The sequence below is a fragment of the Protomyctophum parallelum genome, assembly GCF_964188405.1.
Source record: "Protomyctophum parallelum genome assembly, chromosome: 2".
NCBI lineage: Eukaryota > Metazoa > Chordata > Actinopteri > Myctophiformes > Myctophidae > Protomyctophum > Protomyctophum parallelum.
Window position 1 is genome coordinate 43,961,654 of NC_139699.1, and position 25,488 is coordinate 43,987,141.

At 40.4% G+C, this 25,488-nt stretch overlaps 1 protein-coding gene across 1 annotated transcript in view; it reads right to left on the minus strand.

The window, feature by feature from the left end:
- Positions 1 to 23,035: 23,035 nt before the first annotated feature.
- ush2a (Usher syndrome 2A (autosomal recessive, mild)) overlaps positions 23,036 to 25,488 on the minus strand; it is a gene marked incomplete at both ends in the record, with an annotated part of 385,038 nt that continues 382,585 nt past the window's right edge. Inside the window, 3 exon segments of the mRNA XM_083759320.1 lie at positions 23,036 to 23,128; positions 24,181 to 24,381; positions 25,054 to 25,125. Coding sequence (XP_083615446.1) covers positions 23,036 to 23,128; positions 24,181 to 24,381; positions 25,054 to 25,125 — 366 coding nt within the window.

Below are 25,488 nucleotides of genomic sequence, written 5' to 3' on the forward strand. Positions count from 1 at the left end.
CAAAATAACAGCTCGGATAAAAATGCTTTTTATTAAACAACGCGGGATGCAGCAATGCTAATCGCTGTACCAGCAACATTTTAACACCAGTGGCACACGTGGCGAGTACTTTATATTTGGAATCTGAATGTTTATGTACACGTTTACAATGTAAATGTAGCGATTGCGTAAAACAGGCTGCAGTTGCCATGACGCACCATGGCTAAATCTGCAGTGACAAACTTATCAAACAATAAATAAAACGTGGCAAGCCGTTCAGACGGTGACTACAGTATATGAAGGAGTCATATAGACGTTGAAGGAGTCATATAGACGTATTATCTCCCGTGTTGCAACGAAACTATAGCAGCAGCCAGCGTGAGTGGTGGAGTAAGCTGCGCTCCACTTCTTAAAAGTTAGTTTGCTGACTTTGCTCCCTTCTGCTTTCTTCAGCAGTTCTGCGACTGCAACAGCCCTCTTTCTCTCATTCATGCAAACTTAGCATGCTTTCCCTGGAAATGTCTTTCAACGTTACTTTTTTATTGTTTGATAGTTTGTCACTGCAGATTAATAAGCATACAGGCAAATACCGATATTGTAAACCTCCCAAAACACGACACACTTGTGTGGAAAACATGGAATGCTCTTCCAGACAATTACGGAAGCGCACTCGCCTATATTAGTTTGCATTGCACAGTGCGCTCAGTGCGCTATTTCCGAACGTGCCCGTAATGAAAGTTAAACCATAGCGCACTTTTTATTTTGATAGATAGGCTAATATCCACTTGCAGCCCTTTTGTCTTCATTATATAAGCATTTTAAGGCTTACATTTTTGCGGCTCCAGATAGATTTTGAATTATTTTTTTTGGTCGAAAATGGCTCATTCAACATCTTGGGTTGCCGACCCCTGGTATAGGCTATAGCCCATGGTCAAAAATGATGAAAAACGAGGTTAAAAAAAAGATCAAATTTTCAAAAAACGATGGGCTATAACCCATGTTTTTTTTTTTTTCTTTTTTTTTAAATCCTCAAAAATGATGAAAAACGGCGTGCTATAATATGCCGTACGGTATAGGCTATAGCCCATGGTCAAAAATGATGAAAAACGAGGTTAAAAATAAATTTCAAAATTTCAAAAAACGATGGGCTATAACCCATGTTTTTGGAAATTTTTAATTTTTTTCAAATCCTCAACAATGATGAAAAACTGCGTGCTATAGTATGCCCTACGGTTAGGGCTATAGCCCATGTTCAAAAATGATGAAAAACGAGGTTAAACAAAAAAATCAAATTTTCAAAAAACGATGGGCTATAACCCATGTTTTTTTTTTTTTTCTTTTTTTTTAAATCCTCAAAAATGATGAAAAACGGCGTGCTATAATATGCCGTACGGTATAGGCTATAGCCCATGGTCAAAAATGATGAAAAACGAGGTTAAAAATAAATTTCAAAATTTCAAAAAACGATGGGCTATAACCCATGTTTTTGGAAATTTTTAATTTTTTTCAAATCCTCAACAATGATGAAAAACTGCGTGCTATAGTATGCCCTACGGTTAGGGCTATAGCCCATGTTCAAAAATGATGAAAAACGAGGTTAAAAAAAAAATCAAATTTTCAAAGAACGATGGGCTATAACCCATGTTTTTGGAAATTTTTATTTTTTTTAAAATCCTCAAAAATGATGAAAAACTGCGTGCTATAATATGCCGTACGGTATAGGCTATAGCCCATGGTCAAAAATGATGAAAAACGAGGTTAAAAAAAAATTCAAATTTTCAAAAAACGATGGGCTATAACCCATGTTTTTTTTTTTTTTCATTTTTTTTAAATCCTCAAAAATGATGAAAAATGGCGTGCTATAATATGCCGTACGGTATAGGCTATAGCCCATGTTCAAAAATGATGAAAAACGAGGTTAATTTTTTTTTCAAAATTTCAAAAAACGATGGGCTATAACCCATGTTTTTGGAAAATTTAATTTTTTTTAAAATCCTCAAAAATGATGAAAAACGGCGTGCTATAATATGCCGTACGGTATAGGCTATAGCCCATGGTCAAAAATGATGAAAAACGAGGTTAAAAAAAAATATATCAAATTTTCAAAAAACGATGGGCTATAACCCATGTTTTTTTTTTTTTCATTTTTTTCAAATCCTAAAAAATGATGAAAAACGGCGTCCTATAATATGCCGTACGGTATAGGCTATAGCCCATGGTCAAAAATGATGAAAAACGAGGTTAAAAAAAAAATCTAATTTTCAAAAAACGATGGGCTATAACCCATGTTTTTGGATTTTTTTTTTTTTTTTAAATCCTCAAAAATGATGAAAAACGGCGTGCTATAATATGCCGTACGGTATAGGCTATAGCCCATGGTCAAAAATGATGAAAAACGAGGTTAAAAAAGAAATTCAAATTTTCAAAAAACGATGGGCTATAACCCATGTTTTTGGATTTTTTTTTTTTTTTTTTCAAATCCTCAAAAATGATGAAAAATGGCGTGCTATAATATGCCGTACGGTATAGGCTATAGCCCATGGTCAAAAATGATGAAAAACGAGGTTAAAAAAAAATTCAAATTTTCAAAAAACGATGGGCTATAACCCATGTTTTTTGGATTTTTTTTTTTTTTTTCAAATCCTCAAAAATGATGAAAAATGGCGTGCTATAATATGCCGTACGGTATAGGCCAGGGGTCGGCAACCGGCGGCTCTAGAGCCGCATGCGGCTCTTGAGCACTCCCCTGGTGGCTCTCTGTAGCATTACAAAAAAATCGATGAAAATGTATAAAGTTTATTTTTTCACATTTTTATTTTTCATTTATGGTTTCTGTAGGAGGCAAAACGTGACAGAAACATTCTTAAGTTTCCCAAATTTGTAAAAATGTGTAGAATAAATATTAAGTTTCAATAATGTCAACTAAAATTCGCGTCATAGCATGCGACGCATGCTGCGCGCCAGACACTATTATAAACAAACCGGTGGGTGTGTGAGGCTGGTGCCTGCTACGCTATGGCTTCTACAGGGAGAAAAAGAAAGATAGCAGACGAAAACAGAGGATTTAACAATTCGTGGACAGACGCTTATGCCTTCACAGCCAATGCAGATGGATTTCCTGTATGCTTGATCTGCAGTAGCCCATGACGCAACAGCAGCCTGTTTTCGCAATCGCAGTCCAAACGTGTATATAAACATTCCGATTTCAAATATAAGGTCCTCGCCACATGTGCCACGGGGGTTAGAAATTTGCTGGTACAGTGATTAGCATTGCTGCATCCCGCGTTGTTTAATAAAAAGCATTTTTATCCGAGCGCCCCGGCTACTTTTCTCAAACGGGGTTGGGAAATCCACAGTTGCACACCGGTTGGGGGCGCGTAGTTGAAAGCCAATGGCAAAATAACAGCTTGGATAAAAATGCTTTTTATTAAACAACGCGGGATGCAGCAATGCTAATCGCTGTACCAGCAACATTTTAACACCAGTGGCACACGTGGCGAGTACTTTATATTTGGAATCTGAATGTTTATGTACACGTTTACAATGTAAATGTAGCGATTGCGTAAAACAGGCTGCAGTTGCCATGACGCACCATGGCTAAATCTGCAGTGACAAACTTATCAAACAATAAATAAAACGTGGCAAGCCGTTCAGACGGTGACTACAGTATATGAAGGAGTCATATAGACGTTGAAGGAGTCATATAGACGTATTATCTCCCGTGTTGCAACGAAACTATAGCAGCAGCCAGCGTGAGTGGTGGAGTAAGCTGCGCTCCACTTCTTAAAAGTTAGTTTGCTGACTTTGCTCCCTTCTGCTTTCTTCAGCAGTTCTGCGACTGCAACAGCCCTCTTTCTCTCATTCATGCAAACTTAGCATGCTTTCCCTGGAAATGTCTTTCAACGTTACTTTTTTATTGTTTGATAGTTTGTCACTGCAGATTAATAAGCATACAGGCAAATACCGATATTGTAAACCTCCCAAAACACGACACACTTGTGTGGAAAACATGGAATGCTCTTCCAGACAATTACGGAAGCGCACTCGCCTATATTAGTTTGCATTGCACAGTGCGCTCAGTGCGCTATTTCCGAACGTGCCCGTAATGAAAGTTAAACCATAGCGCACTTTTTATTTTGATAGATAGGCTAATATCCACTTGCAGCCCTTTTGTCTTCATTATATAAGCATTTTAAGGCTTACATTTTTGCGGCTCCAGATAGATTTTGAATTATTTTTTTTGGTCGAAAATGGCTCATTCAACATCTTGGGTTGCCGACCCCTGGTATAGGCTATAGCCCATGGTCAAAAATGATGAAAAACGAGGTTAAAAAAAAAATCAAATTTTCAAAAAACGATGGGCTATAACCCATGTTTTTTTTTTTTTCATTTTTTTTAAATCCTCAAAAATGATGAAAAACGGCGTGCTATAATATGCCGTACGGTATAGGCTATAGCCCATGGTCAAAAATGATGAAAAACGAGGTTAAAAATAAATTTCAAAATTTCAAAAAACGATGGGCTATAACCCATGTTTTTGGAAATTTTTAATTTTTTTCAAATCCTCAACAATGATGAAAAACTGCGTGCTATAGTATGCCCTACGGTAGGGGCTATAGCCCATGGTCAAAAATGATGAAAAACGAGGTTAAAAATAATTTTCAAATTTTCAAAAAACGATGGGCTATAACCCATGTTTTTTTTGTTTTTTGTTTTTTTTCCAAATCCTCAAAAATGATGAAAAACGGCGTCCTATAATATGCCGTACGGTATAGGCTATAGCCCATGGTCAAAAATGATGAAAAATGATTGCTCTTGTAATCCATTCTTCTGCTATGTTGCGGAGGAATTGCGGAGGAATTGCGGAGTTTTGCGGAGGAATTGCGGAGTGTTGCTCGTTTGTGATCTGTTCTTTAAATGTACCTCCATGAGGGATATATTTTGTCTTCCAGGGACCGATTTTATTCCCTGCATGTAAGCTATCCTAACTTATAACTTTATTTTTTCCTAAATGAATGTCCATTTATTTTTTGCTGCTCTTAAATGCTCCCACAACATTTGTCTTGATTTCAGTCAGATACTGTATCTTCTTGAGCCTTTTGGACTATAATTTTTAATTTTTTTCAAATCCTCAAAAATGATGAAAAACGGCGTGCTATAGTATGCCCTAAGGTAGGGGCTATAGCCCATGGTCAAAAATGATGAAAAACGATGGGCTATAACCCATGTTTTTGGAATTTTATTTTTTATTTTATTTATTTATTTTCAAAATGATTTAAAAAATAAAAATAAAAAACGATGGGACCCATCGTTTTCTTTTTTTCAAATCCTCAAAAATGATGAAAAACGGCGTGCTATAGTATGCCGTACGGTATGGGCTATTAGATGAGCGTCTAAAAATGGGATAAAAACGTCTAAAAATAGACGTCTAAAACACGTCTAAAAATAGACGTGTTTTAGACGTCTATTTTTAGACGTTTTTTATCCCATTTTTGACCATGGGCTACAGCCCATACCGTACGGCATACTATAGCATGCCGTTTTTCATCATTTTTGAGGATTAAAAAAAAAGAAATTAATTAAAAAACGATGGGCTATAACCCATCGTTTTCTTTTTTTCATTTTTTTCATACCCTGGCATTGGTACATATCTTCATTACGTCACTCTCAAATCATGCAGCCACGGCATACGAAACAACCCAAGTAACCAAAGTATACTACTCATCAACTTACAAATTACATATACATATATACTGTTGTAAACTCTAAGTACTGGACCCTTTTAGCTCTGACTCTGAGATCAACAGGTCGATTTTGAAGGTGCGGTTTACCAGGTCGTGATACATAAATTGGCCTCGCTCTGCGCACATTCGTATTATGAAAGGCATATCGGCCCGTGTTGAACGCACTCGGCCCGTGTTGAACGCACACACATTTGGCATACCGCGTCCCTGAATATTTTAGCATTGTGGGAGTGTCCATATGTTAATTATTCTCGCTTTGCGCAATTTGCTATTAAGCCCCTTGACCTAAAGACACTCAGCGCATAACGATTAGACGTGGGTCTGACCACCTCATAAACGCAAAAAGCACTGTTTGATTTGACACTTGAGCGCTCTGGGAGGCTGGTAGAGTGTTGCCATGTCTGTTTATTATAAGCGGCTTATTTTTCTGTAAAGTTGCTTTCTGTGTGATTGCTTTTCTTGTTTCTAAAGTGGTTATTTGGGCTTTTCTCCTAATGTTGTTTAAACCAGTGCAAAACAAGCACATTCCCATGTCAAGGATCCCCAGATGAATGCATTTGCCCAACTAAGGACAGCTAATCCAAAAATTAAATAAAAAGATTACTTTTGAAAATAGCAGATCTATACCAGCTCACAATGCATCACATTCATTCATTAAAACTATGAACTCTGACTGCAGGGGGATATATAATGATCATTATAACAATGTGCAAGAACATATTTAAAAAGAAGGAAGAACTTTATATTTGTGGACAATCAAAATATGTTTTTTTATTTTAATGTGGTGTCATTCAAATTAATCTGGATATGGCAGACTCACTATTTAGAAAATAAAAACATGGCACTTCATTTAAAATAGGTTACAGACCCCTGTTATATGCGCTTATTTTTATAGACCCATTTACTTGTTTCTATGAGACATGGCAGTTTTGCGTCTATTTTTAAAAGATGTTGAGATTAGAAACGGCCATAATTCTTTCATTTCTCAACCTTAAAAATAAATAAAAACATCTCCATAATCCGTGGGAAATGTGCTTTCATATGCTGTATCACACCCGATTCAAGTCTTCTTCAATAAAATGCTACGAGCGAACTCAGCGAAGACCATACCATCGGGGCCACAGCATTACAGCACGCATTCAACTCATTCCTTGACTTGAATGAAATAAAATATAATAAACGTTATTTTACTGGTGTTTTTCAATAGAAACAAATAAAGAGCGTGTGTAGGCTACTGTGTGCAAGTGCAACAGTGCATATACATGCATGCACTAGGCTATATTTCTTCCGTGTCGGGATGGTGATTGAGCTCTTCAAGTTCACAGCCCGTTTGGTCTTTCATAAAAAAACCTTGATATTAGCCTATAAACACTCATGGTTCTCTCATTTCTCAACCGTTTTATTAAATGTAAAAATCTCCATATTCCTTAGGAATCTTGCTTTCATTCGCTGTATGGTACATGGTTCTATCGTTATCGAATTAATTAATTACGCATCTACTCGCAATTCCATTCCGATCTGAAAGGTGGGTCTGTTCTTTTGAGGCATAAAGGTGACAGCATGCAGTGCAATAGGAATAATTAACCCAAATGTGACAAAGGCATGTCATGTCTTCTATGGTGCCAGCCTGAAGAAATGTCATACCACGATCCCCAAAGTGCGCATTCCGTATGTGACATCAGCTGACTGGTAAAGAGAATAGTACGGACATGTTGATTGGGTACGTCTCAAACACGCCTTAAACACACCCATGACTAATTCAAGGCCGTTTTGCGCACTCCGGGGGGTGTCAAAAGCGCTTCTTAACATGCCCAAAATTGCAATATGACATACTACACGCCCCCAGATCATAATACTGTAATTAGATTAGTAATATAGAAGTAAGTAAAATAGAAGTCCTAAATCGACCCCGGAAAGTGTTTCTAAAAAAAAATAAAAATAAAAATAACGCTGCCTAGCACGAGGCCTGTGCGGCGGCACCATTCGCACTACCCTAAAAGCGGCCCTGCACGTCACCATCGAGAGCCAGTTATACCCTGGCATTGGTACATATCTTCATTACGTCACTCTCAAATCATGCAGCCACGGCATACGAAACAACCCAAGTAACCAAAGTATACTACTCATCAACTTACAAATTACATATACATATATACTGTTGTAAACTCTAAGTACTGGACCCTCGTGTGGTTTAACAGACAGGTAGTGTGTGACAATCCGGTTGAAGTATACCTTTGGTACGGCGACAGCGGCGGCGGGCCCGGGAGAACAATAACGCGACACGAGACAGTATCACGCTAAAGGTTCACAAAGTTTATTACACACACACAGGAAATATATAGAGCTGGATCCTAATGATGTGTCAACACTTGAGACATAATAAAGACATAATAATTGCTAACTGCAGCAAGGCTGACCTTGCTGTCTGAGATGTCTCTCGTAACTATAAAGTATGAGCCATGGGCGATCAGATTATAACATATACAACTTACATATACATACATGTAGGGGAGGATGGGGGAAGATGAACCACTTTTTACTTAAGTTGTCCTGGAAGCAAGGCAAAATGAGATGGCAGTAAAATCTAATGATCTACACATATTTCAGGATGTCTTCTATCAATTGAAATGATGAGTAAGCAGCTATGACAAAGGGCCATGAAAATATGACCTTTAAAAAAAAAAAAAAAAGTGGCTCAATTTGCCCCAGGTAAGGGGTAAGTTGATCCAAAATTTAACCACATGATATTTTAATGTAAAGAGCTTAAACTTGAACAGATAATGTATTCACGTTCATTGAAAATAATTTAATAACAGTTTTCCCTTTTGCAAATAGTCTTATTTATCTGTTTATTTATTATTTAAACAATATAAAGACAATTAAATAAAGTTTGTTATTCAGAACCTTATAATATTTGCAATATTGTTAATGCAATATAGCAAATTTGCAAACATTTGCAAACATCCAAATTAAAGGTCATTCAGTATAATTTGAGTAGCTAATACTTAATACAAAAATATGAATGGTGATTCACATTAAGAAAATTGGCTCAATTTACCCCAAGGAATTGGTTCAACTTGCCCCATGGCCACTTTTTGACAAAACATGGCTAGCTTAATGTTCCAGGCTAATGTTTAGCTAAATGATTCACATGGGTTTTATACATTGGTATATCACCAACATGCATGATATATAAGTTTAGACCTGGGTGCTTTTGCTTTAATATAAAAATGATTATTCCAGAAAAGTTTATTTTTTTACTTTGACCAGCAAAAAACACTTTTTTGTGTATAAATGTACTTTCCACTTTGTCCATGTGTCTCTCATCTTCACAGTCAGGTTGAAATGGTGGGTGTGTCCTGATTTTGAGGTCACATGACAACTCATGTGTGTAGTTTTAAAGATACAGGGGGTGGTTCAACTTACCCGACGGTTCATCTTCCCCCATCCTCCCCTATATATGTAAATTGTACTGTTTACAAGATATGTACCTTTATGTTTCAGTGTCGGGTGGATTAAAGGTAATGCCTCTATGTATACATGTATGTAATCTGAAACCTACCTTTATTACGTCACCATCGAGAGGCAGTTATACCCTGGCATTGGTACATATAATTTAAATGTTTTACAGAGATGCTGAGATTTGAGAGTTTGTAGCGGTCGACAGTACTTGCGCACTCTGCTTGCGCACTATGGCCTACTTGTGTGCAACTCTCAAGTAGGCACTCGACAGTGCAGTGTTTGCTGTTCCATCACGTGTCTTGGATGTTTAGTCAGATAAAAGAGAGGTGAAACCATGATAGAACACAGAGTGTGATAGCTCACAGTGTTAAGCATCTGTCCACATGATCCAGACATTGTGGGTTCAAATACCACTATGCTCTATACCAGGGTTCCCCAATAAACTTTCCTCAAGGGCCATATTTTGACTAGGGTAGCCTACCAGGCCGGGGGCCCGAGTCTGCATTCATTAATTAAGCTTAGAATAGATGTAGAACAGTGGTTCTCAATTTGAAGGATGCCCAGTTTGACATGCATATAGGCTACTGATGCCAATTTAATGCCATTATATCTGGGACCTCAATTTATTATAACTTTTATTTACTTATTTTTATATTGTAATGTCAAGTTAACTCTGAGAGTACAAATGGAACAAAATGGACCTGTTATGGTCCATTTCCATGTACAAAAGCTCTATACTCTGACACTTTACTTTGAAGAAAGAAGAAGATAAAAGCGCACAGAAATCTCACTCACTCTGGCAAAGGTATAGTACTTTAGCACTTTGAGATTTGTTTCAAATGTAAAGTGCGTTATAAATTAAATGTATTATTATTATTATTATTATTATTATTATTAGTGATGGTGGAGCGGATAGATTGCTACCTGGATGTTTGCACTGCAGAACTCGCAGGTTCAAACTATTCAGATGCCACTCCACTCCAACCACCACACTAACAGCCGCCCTTCCGTCTGACAGCTCTCCTCGGAAAAACGGCGATCGCCTTTCAATGGATGTAGCTCATTACTCTATGTATGATGTAGCTGCCGCCTTGAGTTCAAAAGTACAACTTCTGGTCTCAACAAATAATTCCGGTCCAACAGTGGCACCTTGTGGCCAGGAGGGGACCATTGCAATGGCTTGAGGCTGTGCTGCGGTGGGATCCATAATAACGCACGTGCATGTATTTAAGTCATCAGGTCGTGCGCCACCTCTTGGTCACACCACCACACAGTCACTGACACACGCCCAAACAAGCACGCTGCTAGTGTTTGTTACAAGACGTTTGTTTTAATATTAAACACCTCGGAATGTAACTTTCATTGACATGAACCATGGAGTTAATGAGAGTCGAAAGTGTTTTTTACCAGCTGGTGGAAAACTAAAACAAAGAAGCACTATAGTCTACAAGAAGCTGATCAAACAGAAGTAGGCCTTCATATCACCCCAGCTCCTCAACAGGTGCAGTGTTTGCAGGTGTTAGCCTGTTAGCTTTAAGATCAGTGCTGCATTTACTTTACTTTTACACATCGGACCCGCATTGTTTATTTATTCAGCATTTGAGCCACGGTCCACCGTTTGACGACATTTAATTAGCCTCTCAGACCCAAAACTAAAGAAAATTTTGTTGCCGTTGGATAAGAGTTTGTCGTCCACACTCCCATGCTGTGTTGATGTTGGTACCAATTACCATTAGGAGAGATAACAGGCAAACGTCGATCAAAATGATCTGTTTTTACTGTTGACGGGTCCATTTGGTTTCTCAAGAGTTAAGGATCTAATAAGGGTCCATTTGGTTAAACTCATATCTGCATGCGGACCACCTGGAACCACCCTCAAGGACCACTGGTGGACTGGCTTATTTTAGCTGCTTAATTACCTTTAAAGGAGTTGATAATTTCACTTTGATGTAGCAGCAAATAGTTAGTTAGTTAGTTCACTGGTTCCCAAACGTTGTCATGTCAAGGACCCCCAAATTGACACTATCAGCCCCGCGGACCCCCATTTATGCCATAAAAAGATTTTTACGGCTCGAGCAGTGATTCTCAACCCGTTTATAATTTCAAGGACCTCCAGTTTGACATGCATTAGTCTACAGACCGCCATTTAATGGCATCTCTATCTCTGAGACCCCCAATTTATATTGTAAAATCAATTTAATTCTGAGAGTATAAATGGATCCATTAGGGTCCATTTGGTTCCAAACTATAATTTAGCTGGGGACCCCCTGGAACTCCCTCGATGACCCCTGGGGGTCCCTGCACCCCACTTTGGGAACCACTGAGTTATAGAAGCATTGTTGTTTTGTGTGATGCAATTTTTTGGTTACTTTAGTGTGTGTGTGTGTGTGTGTGTGTGTGTGTGTGTGTGTGTGAGTGTGTTAGAGAGAGCTTGGCTGTTTGGACATGTTGTGAGCTTGTAGATCTGCTATTTGTATACATTTCATACAAATCGTCCCCCTGGGTCCACAGTTGATATAGCTTAATGTGCAACATTGTGATTTGGATTGCGCGCGCGCGCACACGCACACACACCCCTCTGAGTCAAGTGACTAATTGACATCACCAGCTGGATTGGTAGTGACTGTTCAGTCGTGTTGTGTTGCCTATCTGTATGGTGTTTTGTCTTTTTGAGTGGTGCAACTACTCCTATAGACCGATTCCGTAGCGGGTCTCATGGTCGCAGCCTACGTATTTCCTGTAGGCGGACTCGACATAGCTGCGGGAGTAAAACCCTCACCAGGCGCACCTCTTCCACTACAGTGAACGGCAGAGTGACTGATGTTAGTTTGCCTCAAACTTTACTCCTTTACCTGCTTTTTTACTAACACTAACATTACAAAGATGCCCAGAACATCGAGATGAACCTGTGTAGTTTATGGCTGCTCCAACAGTAGTGGCAACATAAAAAAACGGAATGTCAAAATATCCACCGTGGTGGCTGAGACCAGAGCCATTGAGTAATGGTTGAGACAAAGCAGTGAAGGGTCCTGAAAGATACATAATTTCAGTCTTACCCAATACCCAATCTTTCTGTTTTATGAACACAAGGCTGCTGTATTTTATACCTCATACTAAGCATTTAAAGTATGAGGTATAAAGTACAGCAGCCTTGTGTTAATAAAACAGAAAGATTTGGTATTGGGTAAGAGACTTGCGTTATGTATCTTTCACTGCTTTGTCTCAACCATTACTCAATGGCTCTGGTCTCCGCCACCGCGGTGGATATTATACATTCCGTTTTTTTTGTTTTTTTTATGTTGCCACTACTGTTGGAGCAGCCATAAACTACACAGGTTCATCTCGATGTTCTGGGCATCTTTGTAATGTTAGTGTTAGTAAAAAAGCAGGTAAAGGAGTAAAGTTTGAGGCAAACTAACATCAGTCACTCTGCCGTTCACTGTAGTGGAAGAGGTGCGCCTGGTGAGGGTTTTACCCCCGCAGCTACGTCGAGTCCGCCTACAGAAAATACGTAGGCTGCGACCATGAGACCCGCTACGGAATCGGTCACAGAGGGTTTCTTGGGTGCGGCCATTACTGAGGTGTACCATTAAGCGCAACAGCACTGATTAGCTACACCTGGCCTACGGAGCACCTGCTCCATGGATTACACCTCAGTAATGGCCGCGCCCAGGGCACCCCTCTGTGAATCGGTCTATAGACAGCTGTGTGTGGGGCCCGGTGTCCGAGCACGGAAATATATAGCGTTTGTTCACCACCAGGTGTCACTGTTGCACAGCCTAACACACAGACACAGACAGGCCAGGGAGGAGGGCTAGTACAGTACAGTACAGTACCGTACAGTACCACTCACTTCAGACGGGTCTGATGTTTGGAAGCACTCGTTGTTGTTAACTGGCCGTCCTGCTGCCTCCTGCATTATGTGCAAATTCAACCAGGTGGTGCGCTGGGGCTGTTCAGTGACTTCAACGAGCGCTTCCACGAACACTTTAGGAAAAAATAATCACCTGCACAAAAAGAAAAGATGACGCTGGCTTTACCCATTCTGTACGGGAACCCCTTTTGGTGTTTTAAGCATTAGGTTATGCTTTAGCTATATTGAAAAAATAGCAGATCTATAAGCTCATAGCGCGGCACCGAGTGCCGCACTACGAGCTTGCTATGTTTGAAAGATCTTGAAAATGTGGCGCAAATTTGGAATATATATTCTTTCCGAGCGAACGTTTTTAACTCAAATCTTTGCTTCTGGAGGAGGGGGTCCCTGGAACGACATATTCTCAGATGGGGGTCGGCGGCCAGTTGCATGATTTTTGGGGGTCCTTGACATGAAATGGTTAGAGAACCACAGCTATAGAAACATAGGGTTATCCAGAAAACTGTCAGGATTTAGAAGGCATTTGTAGAATCGTCCTCGGGTCTAAATGGCTTAATTCTCAGGGCTTCTGGGTAATGGAGTCCCAATGCAATGCCCATATATGGAGTGCCATGGCAGCCTCAGTGAAGCTCTGTTCTCGCTTCTTGTGTCACGAGGCGTGACGGACTGACGCCCGTATATGGTGGCGTGACTGACGGAGACACAGGTTTTGCAAGGTTTTCAAGTAATTGCAATTATTATGCAGAATGTCCCATTTCACACAAGTTATCAAATGTATAAATTGTATACAAATATTTAGAAAATGGCAGATCTACAAACTCAGTGTGTCGCATCGCATTCTTGTAGATCAGCAATTTTCAAATGGCAGAAGTGTATATAGGGACATTTAGACATTTTTCAAATTAATGTAGTGGAGTGTAGCTGTCCCAGTTATGGGTATGCTGTAATATTTTATTTAGCTTATTTTTCTGAAAATGCATATGGTAAATTGTATTTTTGTTTTGGGCAACAAACTGTATATTTCGGTATTTGTATGGTAAATGCATGGTGAGATAGTGCCATCTACTGTGCATTTCTGTATTTGTGGTCTGTGTCTGTTTCATGGGCAGGTTGAATTAGGCTCACCTAAGCAGCTAATCACTTCATTTCAATCACCTGTTGGGTTTGGGCAGAACAAACAGAGCAGAGGTGAAGAGAGGAGCTCTTTCATGTAGAGGGTCTCCACAAAAGATAAGAAATGAAATAATATAAAAAAGAACTTAACTGAACTCCTAAAAGTCTGTGCAGAAGGCGCATACGGTATGTTCCCAGTTGTTTTGTTTAGTGTCTGTAAAAGTTATATGGCCATTGTATCGTGTATTTGTTTGTGACATGTGGACATTTCATTGTGAGAATATGGACAATTCATGGTCATTTAAAAAGACAGCATGACTGACTGACTGACAGGGCATTCATAATTTCATGTGGTAATAATTCATTGTGGTTTAAAAAATATTATGTGATTTCTTCGCAGTTTTTTATGTTGCTTGGGATAAATAAAAAGCCCTCTCGATATCAGTTGGGACGTTGTCTTATTTCTGCACCAGATGAAGATGGTTTAGGAGCAGTTACATGGAGTAAAAGTAGAATATTTGCCTCTGAGATGTAGTGGTCCTGGAAATTGAAATACTCAAGTAAAATAAAATTATTATTTTTGTACTGTTTTTGTACTGTTTTGTTTTCCTATAAACCACGTCCAACCGTTTGTGTAACGATCGTGCCAGAAGGAGTAATGTCACGTTTCGCTGGACGGCGAAGCTATGCCCAATTTTGGTCTTGTTTGAATTATTTTTTCAATTCCAATTGACAATGAACGGGTTTGAACTCACCATCTCCTGATCATGTGGGAGCGTTCTAACACACTGAGCCAGTGGTTCCAGACAATTCACACTGCTTTTTTGTTTTTGTTCTTCTGAAATCGGTCTTGAAAGTAAAGACTTGAGTCGGGTTTGAACTCACCATCTCCCGATTAAAATGCATTACATTTCCACTCGCCCCTATAAATAAAAAGCAAGATGGCTGCCGTCAAGTCATTCCATTGGCCAGTTAATGAAGCCGGGATCTTCCCCAGACTGGAGCGCCGTGAATGGTGGGTTAGTGAAGCCTCCTCCTGTGATTTGTCAGTTAATGAAGCTTGAAGCCTCGTGAATGGTCAGTGAAGCCTACAGTCCTTACAGTCTTGCAGAGGCTGGGTAGAGCTATTTCGGCTTGCAAGTGTCACATCCAGTATTTATTTTTACATTGACTGTTACTTGTTACTTCTTAAACAAAAAAACTCATCTAGTTTTTCACCCAGTGTGATCAGCCTAAGTCATTGGATTTTCTTTACCTCATTTCACCTGCCGAAAGCCGGGATTGAACCAGGGAACTTTAGATATTCAGTCTAATGCTCTACCAACTACTCTATTTCGGCTTGTAAGTGTCACATCCAGAATATATTTTTCAATTGATTGTTAGTTCTTAAACAAATAAACTCATACGGTTTTCTGTACCTCAATTGACCTGCTGAAAACCGGTTCCATTAGTACACTGTCAAATTCACTAACTCAACATCTATCTATTCTATAGACAGGGCTGCACATAAGCGGTGCGCCAGTGCGCATGCGTCGTCAAAATTCAAAATGTGCTGTCAATCAAGCGCCGGGAAGCGCTTCTGCGTACCAACAGCTGGGGCTGCCTAGAATGATTACTATGACCAGAATACTAGTAAATTCTGTGGCGAGAGCATTTTCCACCGACTGCCACTCAAAGTGGCTACTGGCCAATCACAGCAAGTCTTGCAAAAGCGCACTGGCCATTGTGGCCAATCACAGCGCGTCCTTACTCAAAAGGGGGAGGATTCCATGCTGCTTTCTGCTGGGAGGTCGGTTGACAGGAGAAAACCTGACACAAATAGTTTCGTCTCTCCGTTTCAGATAGCAAACTACTGTAGTCCCCGGTGTAAAAGGGCATGCTTTGGATGCTTTGCACTCTTTCATTTGCCGCTGTGCTTGTGTTTGTTTTCCGGGTGCTGGAGCAGCATGGTTGCTCGTGTGCGATGCCGTCTCACAGCCTAGGCACCGGCCACCGACTTTTTACGGGTACTAAGGTTTTAGTTCCGACATAGTGGAGTGGGATGAGTTTAAAGCATTGCGGACTGGCACTGCTGCTGCCCAACATGAACACCGTGTCTCGACATACTGTCCCTTATTATCGTAAAGTCGGGTAGTGTACACTGTTTATTTTTGCACCGAGGAGCCATGTGTGTGTCTGACTACGTCGCCTCAGCTAAAAACTAAAGGGAAGCCTGATGTATGCTTCGCCGTACGATGTGTCGCATGTTAAAATAGCTGATCTGCAAGCTCACAACGTGTCGCAACACGTTGTGAGCTAGTAGATTGGTTATTTAAATACAAAATAATAAAACATCTAAATATTGCTTTGATGCTCATATTATCCTTACGTTGTTTTTATTAGAATATGCATTCCATAGGGCTGGACCACACATGGACTTAGATTTTAGCAAATTTAGATTTTTTAAATAATGGGCTAAATCTAGAGTTGCAATACCCTCCATTGACTCCCCACTCATCCAATAAATATCGTTTTGCTATAAGTTATTCATCCCTCTTTTATCCATCCGGCGAGACGGGTCGCCGCATTTTAGGAGCACCAAGAAACTCCTCCAGGTGCTCCTCTGAGTACTAGACCAAAAAAGTTGTGTGCAGCCCTGTCTATAGACCCTCTACAACAGTGGTTCCCAAACCTTTTCTTGTCAAGGACCCTCAAATTATTAGCCCGTGGAACCTAAATCTAACCCTAACCCGGCTATAATCCATGGTCAAAAACGATGAAAAACGATGATTAAAAAAAAATATATACAAACACCATTCCACTTCCGTCCATGGTGTCGGAGTGAAAAACGGCATGCTACAGTACCCTAACCCTTGATCGTAGGAGATAGTAATGTAGGACTCTACAGATCGAGTGCTATCCAGTCATACATTTTGAACACTTGAAGAAACTACTACAGAAAACTGGAAACACTGCCAATGTGGCGCACTGCATCCTATCCGTAGGAATGAACAATCGACAGCAGGGGACAACAGAAACCGGACGGAAGATAATGAGGGCGGACACAAGTGTGGCCTACATGGGTCACATATAATTCGCCCAGCTGGTACCCACTTTAGGCCCAATCAGATCCCAGTTCAAACCCATATAGGCAAACACAGGTGGCGCACACATGGTTCTGAAATAAAATGGCCCATTTGGATACCACCTAAGACCCAGTTATAAACCCACGTAAGCCCATATGGGCTAACACGGGTGGGCCCTTTGTGAAAACTGGGTGCACGGCCCACTTGGAACCCATGCCCATAGCCCATGTCAAAACCCAAGTGAGGCCCAGATGGACATGTTATCTGGGTTATGCCTGAAGGTCTACAACAGTAGCCTGAAATAAATATGAAATGTAATAGCTTATGAACCGATGTTTGAACAAATGTTGCTACACACTGTTTTATGCCTGAAGGGCTACAGTAGCTTGAAATAAACTCATCATTAAACAGATTTGAGAATTGAGAGTGCAGATGCTGCTTTTCTCACGTACTTACAGTACATGACATAATGTATGTCTGTAAGCATAAAGCATAATTTACGCTGAAATGGAATTCTCAAAATATTTAGTCTTTGGACATTTTTTATTTGATTTCATGCAGTCAGTGGTTACTGTATATAATTTGTCTCCCCACAAAAATAATGACGATAATAATAATAGTAATAATAATAAAGACCAGAGCCTCCATCATTTCGAGTGCTAAGTGGTTTTCTCTTTGTTAGAAAATAGTTTCAATAGAGCCCATGGGTCCCCCCCAGGGCTCTATGCTTGGTCCACTTCATTTTTCCATCCACATCAAATCTCTTCGCCGAAAATAGCAGATCTACAAGGTCACACGGCACCAGGTTGCAACGTAAGTGTGTGCGTGCGTGCATGTGTGCGTGCGTGTGTATCCAGTCCTCTGATCTCAGTAACCTTCCTGTTTAGACAGTCTCCTCTCTGAGGCGCTGTCTGTCGTCACAGTGATTTATGACTTTAATAAAGCTCTCCATGTGTGTGTGCCACCGTGTGTGTGTGTGTGTGTGTGTGTGTGTACACTGTCCCCTACGATCACTCCACTAGCTGTGTGTGTTCACAACCTCCCCTCCATGTGAGACTGACAGGGAATGTTTTAGCAGCCGTCCTTGTCAGAATGCCTTACTGCCACTTTAATGCCAAGCCTGCCTGGGCTGGAACAAGCTACTCATTGACTGAGATACTGTGTGTGTGTGTGTGTGTGTGTGTGTGTGTGTGTGTGTGTGTGTGTGTGTGTGTGTGTGTGTGTGTGTGTGTGTGTGTGTGTGTGTGTGTGTGTGTGTGTGTGTGTGTGTGTGTGTGTGCGCGCGTTGGGTGTTCTGTGATGAGCTGCCACTTGCTTGTTGACATCTCTGTTTGAGTAAAATATTAACCTATAAAAACTGTCTGGCTCTTTTTTTTTTAAACAAATGACCTCAGAAAACTATTTTACTGATAAATAAATGTTTCAACAGTGACTGCAATCACCTGATGCAGTGGTTCTCAAACCTTTTTAATTTCAAGGACCCATATAACTCCAAGAGCCAGTGGCGTGCACATATAGACACTAGGGGGTGCTAGGGCACCCCCTGCCCTTTTGGCAATGTGCCCTTTTGAAAAGAATAAAAAAAAAAAACATGGTGACTTTGATCAATTCTTGATAATATATTATTTAGGCCCCACAATCTTTAATCTCACACTATTAAGGCAACCGCCCTTTTTTTCACTTGAGCACCTGCCCCTCTAAATGTCTGTGCACGCCACTGCCAAGAGCGTACACAAACATGGAACCATTTGTTATTTTGTACACTCAAGAGTTACAGCAATGTAATGGTCAATTTAGAACCGCCTCAAGGAACCCTGAGGTTCCCTTCCTGGACCACAATCTGAGAAGCTCTGACCTAATAATGCACCGCAGAACCTTTCCTCATTGGCCAGGTCAAACTGTGATCATCACTGCAGAACCTTTCCTCATTGGCCAGGTCAAACTGTGATCATCACTGCAGAACATTTCCTCATTGGCCAGGTCAAACTGTGATCATCACTGCAGAACCTTTCCTCATTGGCCAGGTCAAACTGTGATCATCATAAACGTTGTGTCACTCCAAAGTCAAACTGTCCTGTCTCAAGACTGACTGAGGTTCAAGCTAAATGAAACCAATCGACCAATAAATCATCTATAAATAAAACTTTATACAACAGTCATAAATAATACTGCCAGTGTAAAAAATAAAAGTTTTTTTTGTTTTGTTTTTACAACAATACATTATTATGCTTACATTTTGTACACACATAGCATCACATACAGGTCACGTTACATAACCAGTCATTAGTGACTAATCAAAATGCATCACTTTAAACTTAATCTCAACTTTAAAAGCAAAATCCATGATCAGAATGTAAACAAAAACTGTTTTGCTCCTACTATACAACATGAGACTGGAGACATTTCTTCATCTGGAATTGATGAAAACAGGATCAACAACAGCTAAACAACCTAAATTGTTAATTAAGTTAACGATATATATATATATATAAAAATAAACTATATTACTGGAAAATAATTCATACAGAAAACTGCATCAACACTAATTCACTCTTTTAGTGTAACAGGACAGAAAGTAAGATTGGACCTTTAAGTGATGACATCTAACAAACACGTGATTCCCAGCCATGTTTAAGACAATTAAAAACAGTTGGCATTTTCTTTTGTCATACAAAACTAACACCAAGGCCACTGGTACATAACTAACACCAAGGCCACTGGTACATAACATTCCTCTCTATAACATAACTGCTGTTATTCTAGTAAGTCTACTAGGCACAGAGACACAAGGTTCAAATAGAAAAAGTAACAAACTACATTTTGGTGAGTTTCTGCTCTACTCTGGCATTCATCTCACTTGGAAGCAGTTAATCTGCAGCTGCCAGACGTTCCTTTTAAAGCAGCACTATGAAACTAAGTCACAACTAAGTCAACTCTATATAGCATATTATGTCCTCCCCCAAAATTATAAAGTTACATGTTTAAGCAATAACAATCATACTTACTAAATGTATAGGCCTTAATTGCTAGGGACTCGGTCCTTGACTCCTTGCTAGGGGCTTAACTGCATTACTCTAATGGGAGACAATGAGTTTTATCTTGGCATTTTTGCCAAGGCACCAAGGCAGAACCATAGACAGAAAGGTAGACGCCTCCTCGGGCTCTGGGGCGTCTGTATCTCGGTCCCCATTTTACCTGCATCTTACAGGGAGGGCAAGCTTCCACGTGTGCCACAGAGCGAACATTCGGTAGGCCAAGCAGGCGACGCATTGTGAGCTTGTAAAGTGGCTATTTTGGGTGTGCGGTACCGCCACCGCGCAACAAAGTTGAAGTAGCCTATAAACACAATCAAAACTAAAATGAGCACATGAGATTCATTCATTTCGAGCGGAGTACATGTCATGACGGAGTCATGTCACTTATGTGCAAGTGTTATACTGTTCATTCAAATAATTAGTTACGACTCACACAGGAAAGCGGGACGACGTCACCTGCAGCTCTCTCTCTCTCTCTCTCTCTAATGAGTGACCTGCTCTGCATGGGTTTTTCATATGGTGTCCTCCCCTCTCTCTCTCAACGCAATTGAATGGACTGGACTTGCTGGGTGTTGAAAAGCCGGTCGTTAGGCTACTTTTTGTTTTCGCAGGCCGCGGGAGGGCGGGCCATTGAGTAATATATTGTTTTGCGGGGCAGGTTGGCGGGACGGGACGGACGGGTTATGAAAAAAAGCCGGCCCGCGCATCACTACGGCCGATTCATACTCCTATTTTAGAGCCGAATAAAAGTCGGTTCGGCTCTGTAGAGCCTACAATGTGACGTCATTTGAGGTTCGCTGTAGTGCCGAAATCATTTCGGCACTACAGCGCCGAAACAGCAGTAAAATAGGAGTATGAATCGGCCCTTAGGTTGTGACCAGGCTTTTCTCTTGGCAGATGAATAAGCCTGGGACCGAGGCTAGGTGCAATACAGGTCGCTCCAATGAACTGCATCTAGGTTTCTATATCTATGGAATTGCGAGTCAAATAGCCAATCACAGCACGTTCTCGGACAGGCTTGCAGAGACTTTTGGGTAATGAAGTCAAAGACGTTGGCTGCCATGTTATTTGTGTCCAAAGTGGCCACTGTTACTCCAAACTACATAGTGCTGCTTTAAGTAACTTCTTCCAGGTTATATACATAATAGTTTATATACATAATGCAAAGAATGATAGCGACCAATGTATTCTTGGTATGGATATATAAAGGGCCTTTATTTGTACGGCTCATGCATAGCAAGGGTTTTCTTTAAAAAAAAACATGCAGGCTGGAGTGCTGCAATGCATATATGAATTAGCCGTACAAATAAAGAATCTTAATAGTTTTACACAACAAAACTGCCTTGGTCGCTATCATTTTACATCACCCATGTACCAAATAGCACCTTTCTGGATTTTACTCCAAAAGGTGCACTTCTCTCTTTGTTTTTGTACAGGTTACAGAAAATACATAATTGGCATTCAGTGACAGTAAATCATAATACACATTAGTCCCTGGGTATTGGGGTTTTGTATAAGGAATATATCAGTTATATGATTCTTGCTTTGAATTCAGGTTAAGAGCTAAATTAAATGGTTTCACACTGAGATACTGTCTGTAGGTGAATAATTAAGGACATGCAGGTGGGTGACTAATTAAAGGAAAAACCAACAGTGGCCTTCTTCTTGGTGTCTTCCTTCCAATGCTCACAATAATTGACAGCTTTCAATTCCGGCTACAATCTCACATAGTATCTCCTGGTGGATACTGCCGGGAGCTGCCTATGCCATAAAAAGCATAGCTTTCCTGTTTCCCCATTCCCCATTACATGTTTGGCCTACAACATCCCACACCTCCTTTCAATGTGTTCACTGTTCAAAGATGTATCTTCATACAACATGACTCTGGTTGCACTGTAATGATAACCATTGATTGCCCTGTGCATTTTCACACTCACGTCTCACGCACAACCCCAAAATGCTGTCGTCACATGCCCCAGACAAACAGAAAAATGTGTGTTAGTGTTAGAGGGAACTACCTACTAGTAGCCAATTCCTTTCACACATTTTTAGGTGTGCAGAGGGTGTTTCTCCACTCAGTTATTCAGGTTTTTGCTTTAAATTTGTCACACCGTCTGTATGTCCTGTTGTATAAATGATAACCTCTGCTCCTTCTCTCAACATGGTGCCAACATTTTAAACATTTTTAAACGGAAACCTGACATATGGTTCTGTAAATGTGGGTCTGAATCCCATCTACAGCACACATCATTTCACACATACCATTTTAGACCTGAGGCCGATTCGAAAAACGTTTTCTAAATCCTAACAGCTTTCTGAAAAAAGTGAGATATTTATTCCCAAAAATAAATAAATAAAAATGTAATATAGCAACATCTAAAATGACACAGATGCTGTTCCCGGACGTATAGATTTTTCTTGACTAGACTCGAAGAGTTTGATACTTTTCAGGAAGACAACCCATGCTCACACCAATCTACACAGAGTTATTCAAAACAAACATGTAAACTATACAATGTGTAGCATTATTTGAATCTTGGACGAGTCACAATATTTGACATACAATTGTGTGTAATTTCCAGACGTTTCAAGAGCTAGAAATGATCAATTTAATTTTCAATATACTATTCCAGACCTTCCAAATGCGTGCAAGTACCCAGCTGTGTACAGTTTGGGGTTGAATCAGACCTGAATGAATGCCCGGGGGTGGGATGGTGGTCTTTTACACTGGTGGCCCCTAGTTGAGGAGCGGGGGATCCATTCTTACAGCTGAGTATCGATGAAATAGCTGTGTTCCTTCTTGACTGAGCTGAAGTGTTTGATGGCGTCAGTGAACTCGTCGTCCTCCTCCACTGTCTCAGACTAGAACACAAGCAATAAAGGGTCGTCAGCAGTGTTGTTTTCGTCGACTAATACTATGACGAAAAATGTTCGTCGACTACCTTTTTTCACTGACGAAAACGACATAAAAACTAAGCCATGATGACTAAAACTATGACTAAATATACTTGCATTTTTGTCAACAAATAAAAACTACACAAAAATGTTAGGAAGGGACTAGAGATCCAGTATAAATAATTTTACACTTGCCTGCTGAGAATAGCAGCTCTACAAGCTCACGGCTCGCGTTGTAGATTGGCTATTTTCAGCAAGTGTAAAATCAGCTTGTTTCCAACTCAGGTGACCGAGCCGGGGTGATCAAGTCCCGACTTACATCCCAGTAGTAAATGGGTCTTAATGCTTCCAACTCGAGTAGAATTATTAATGTTCTGTACAAGTGTCCATGACAAAGAAAATATATGATGTGGAGACAATAAAGACTATTATTATCATTATTATTGAATAATGATTGTTGCTCAGTACAACATTTCGGGGGCATATTTAGATTGTGTGCAGGGTTGAGGATGTTGAATCTAGTGTGCATTAATGAGCATTTAGTTGACACAATGAAATAAAATGGCGATAGTATCCAGTGTGGGGCAGACGGCCTGTCACAGCCAGATTTGGGAGAGCAGTAGCTTTGTTGTTGCGAGGAAAGCGGTAAAATTTAACTTTCGTGGTTGTTTTTGTCTCAGATTTAGTCTGATGGAGGGACACAGTATAACTCTATGGGGACACAAAAGCGACACAAAAGTAGGACCGGAAGTATCTCTGGGCTCACGACGTCAGGGCTAAAATACTGAATAGTTGACTCCAAGTAATTTAACCCATTCTGGGCGGGAACACCTTTTGGTGTTTTAAGCATTACGTTGTACTTTAGCTATTGAAAAATAGCAGATCTACATGCTCATAGCGAGCTTGTAGGTCTGCTATTTTTAAAAAATCGTGAAAATATTTATTTCAGAAAACTGGAGGATTTAGAAGATTTATTTTTAAATGGGTTAAATCTTGTTCAGGATAGAGCTCACCAGGCCTGAGTCCTGTCCAAGCGGGTTGTCCCAGCTTCCTTCATCCATCATTTGGGATTTCCTGTCAATCAGCTGACTCACACTGCGGTGCAAGGCATGCTGGGAATAAGCGTGGGCGGCATCCGATTGGCTGGGAACCCGCAGGATTGTCATTGGACTGAAGCGCGATCCTCCGCCCACTATCTTGGTGTCCGAGAAACCCTGACAGAGAGAGATTAAGATTCAAAATGAACATTAACTCTTGAGTATATTTTATATTTAACTTTTACAACTGTACAATATTATTATCATTATAAAATATTGTGCAGCATATTGTTACATGACTGTAGCCAACACGACAAACCAACGAGACGAAGATCTTCAAAATGTCAAACCAAACATCTCTTCTTCCTTGAACACACGACACACAATGTGTCCATATTCAAAGCCTCTTGGAAGACCATGAATGTGGTTTGATAATAACTCCCATAAACACGCATGCAGCCATGCACACACCCCATGGGGCGGCGGTGGCTCAGGGGTAGAGTGCCTGGATGGTAACCGTAAGGTTGCCAGTTCGAACCCGGGCTCCCCCAGAGTTACTGTCGAAGTGTCCTTGAGCAAGACACTGAACCCCTAATTGCTCCCGATGCGCTAGTTGGTGCCTTGCATGGTTTCCGCTGCCATCGGTGTATGAATGGGTGAATGTAATGCACAATCTCTGTAAAGCGCCTTGGATAAAGGCGCTATATAAATGCACCATTTACCATTTTTATTTACCACATGCATGCACGCGCACGCACATGCACACACACACACACACACACACACACACACACACACTAAACCAAAACACATGTGGATGCATGTACACACAAGGTCATGCTCCCATACCTCAGAGTATATAGTGTAGCTTTTAAGTACCACGCTGTGGTTGTACCCGACACTGTCTGCCACGGCGTCAAACTGTCAGGGGGGAAGGGGGGGAGTAAAGTAAAGCTTTAGGTCTCTGACAGGAAGTATAGAGAAGTCTTACTGTGGCTGTTGAATATCTGGAAGACTGCAGAGAGGTTGAATGTGAATGGTGCCTAGCGCAAAACTCAGGACAAGGCCTCTGAGAGAGAGAGAGACAGACAGACAGACAGACAGACAAGACGAGATGGAAAAATAAGTGGCGAGAAAGGAGGGATGGATTCAAAGAAAAACAGAAGATTGCAGTAAGATGGAGTGTAATGGAATCAAATCAATAAATACAAAGAGATGATATTTTCAGATGGGGGTCGGCGGCCAATTACATATTTTTGGGGGTCCTTGACATGAAAAAGGTTG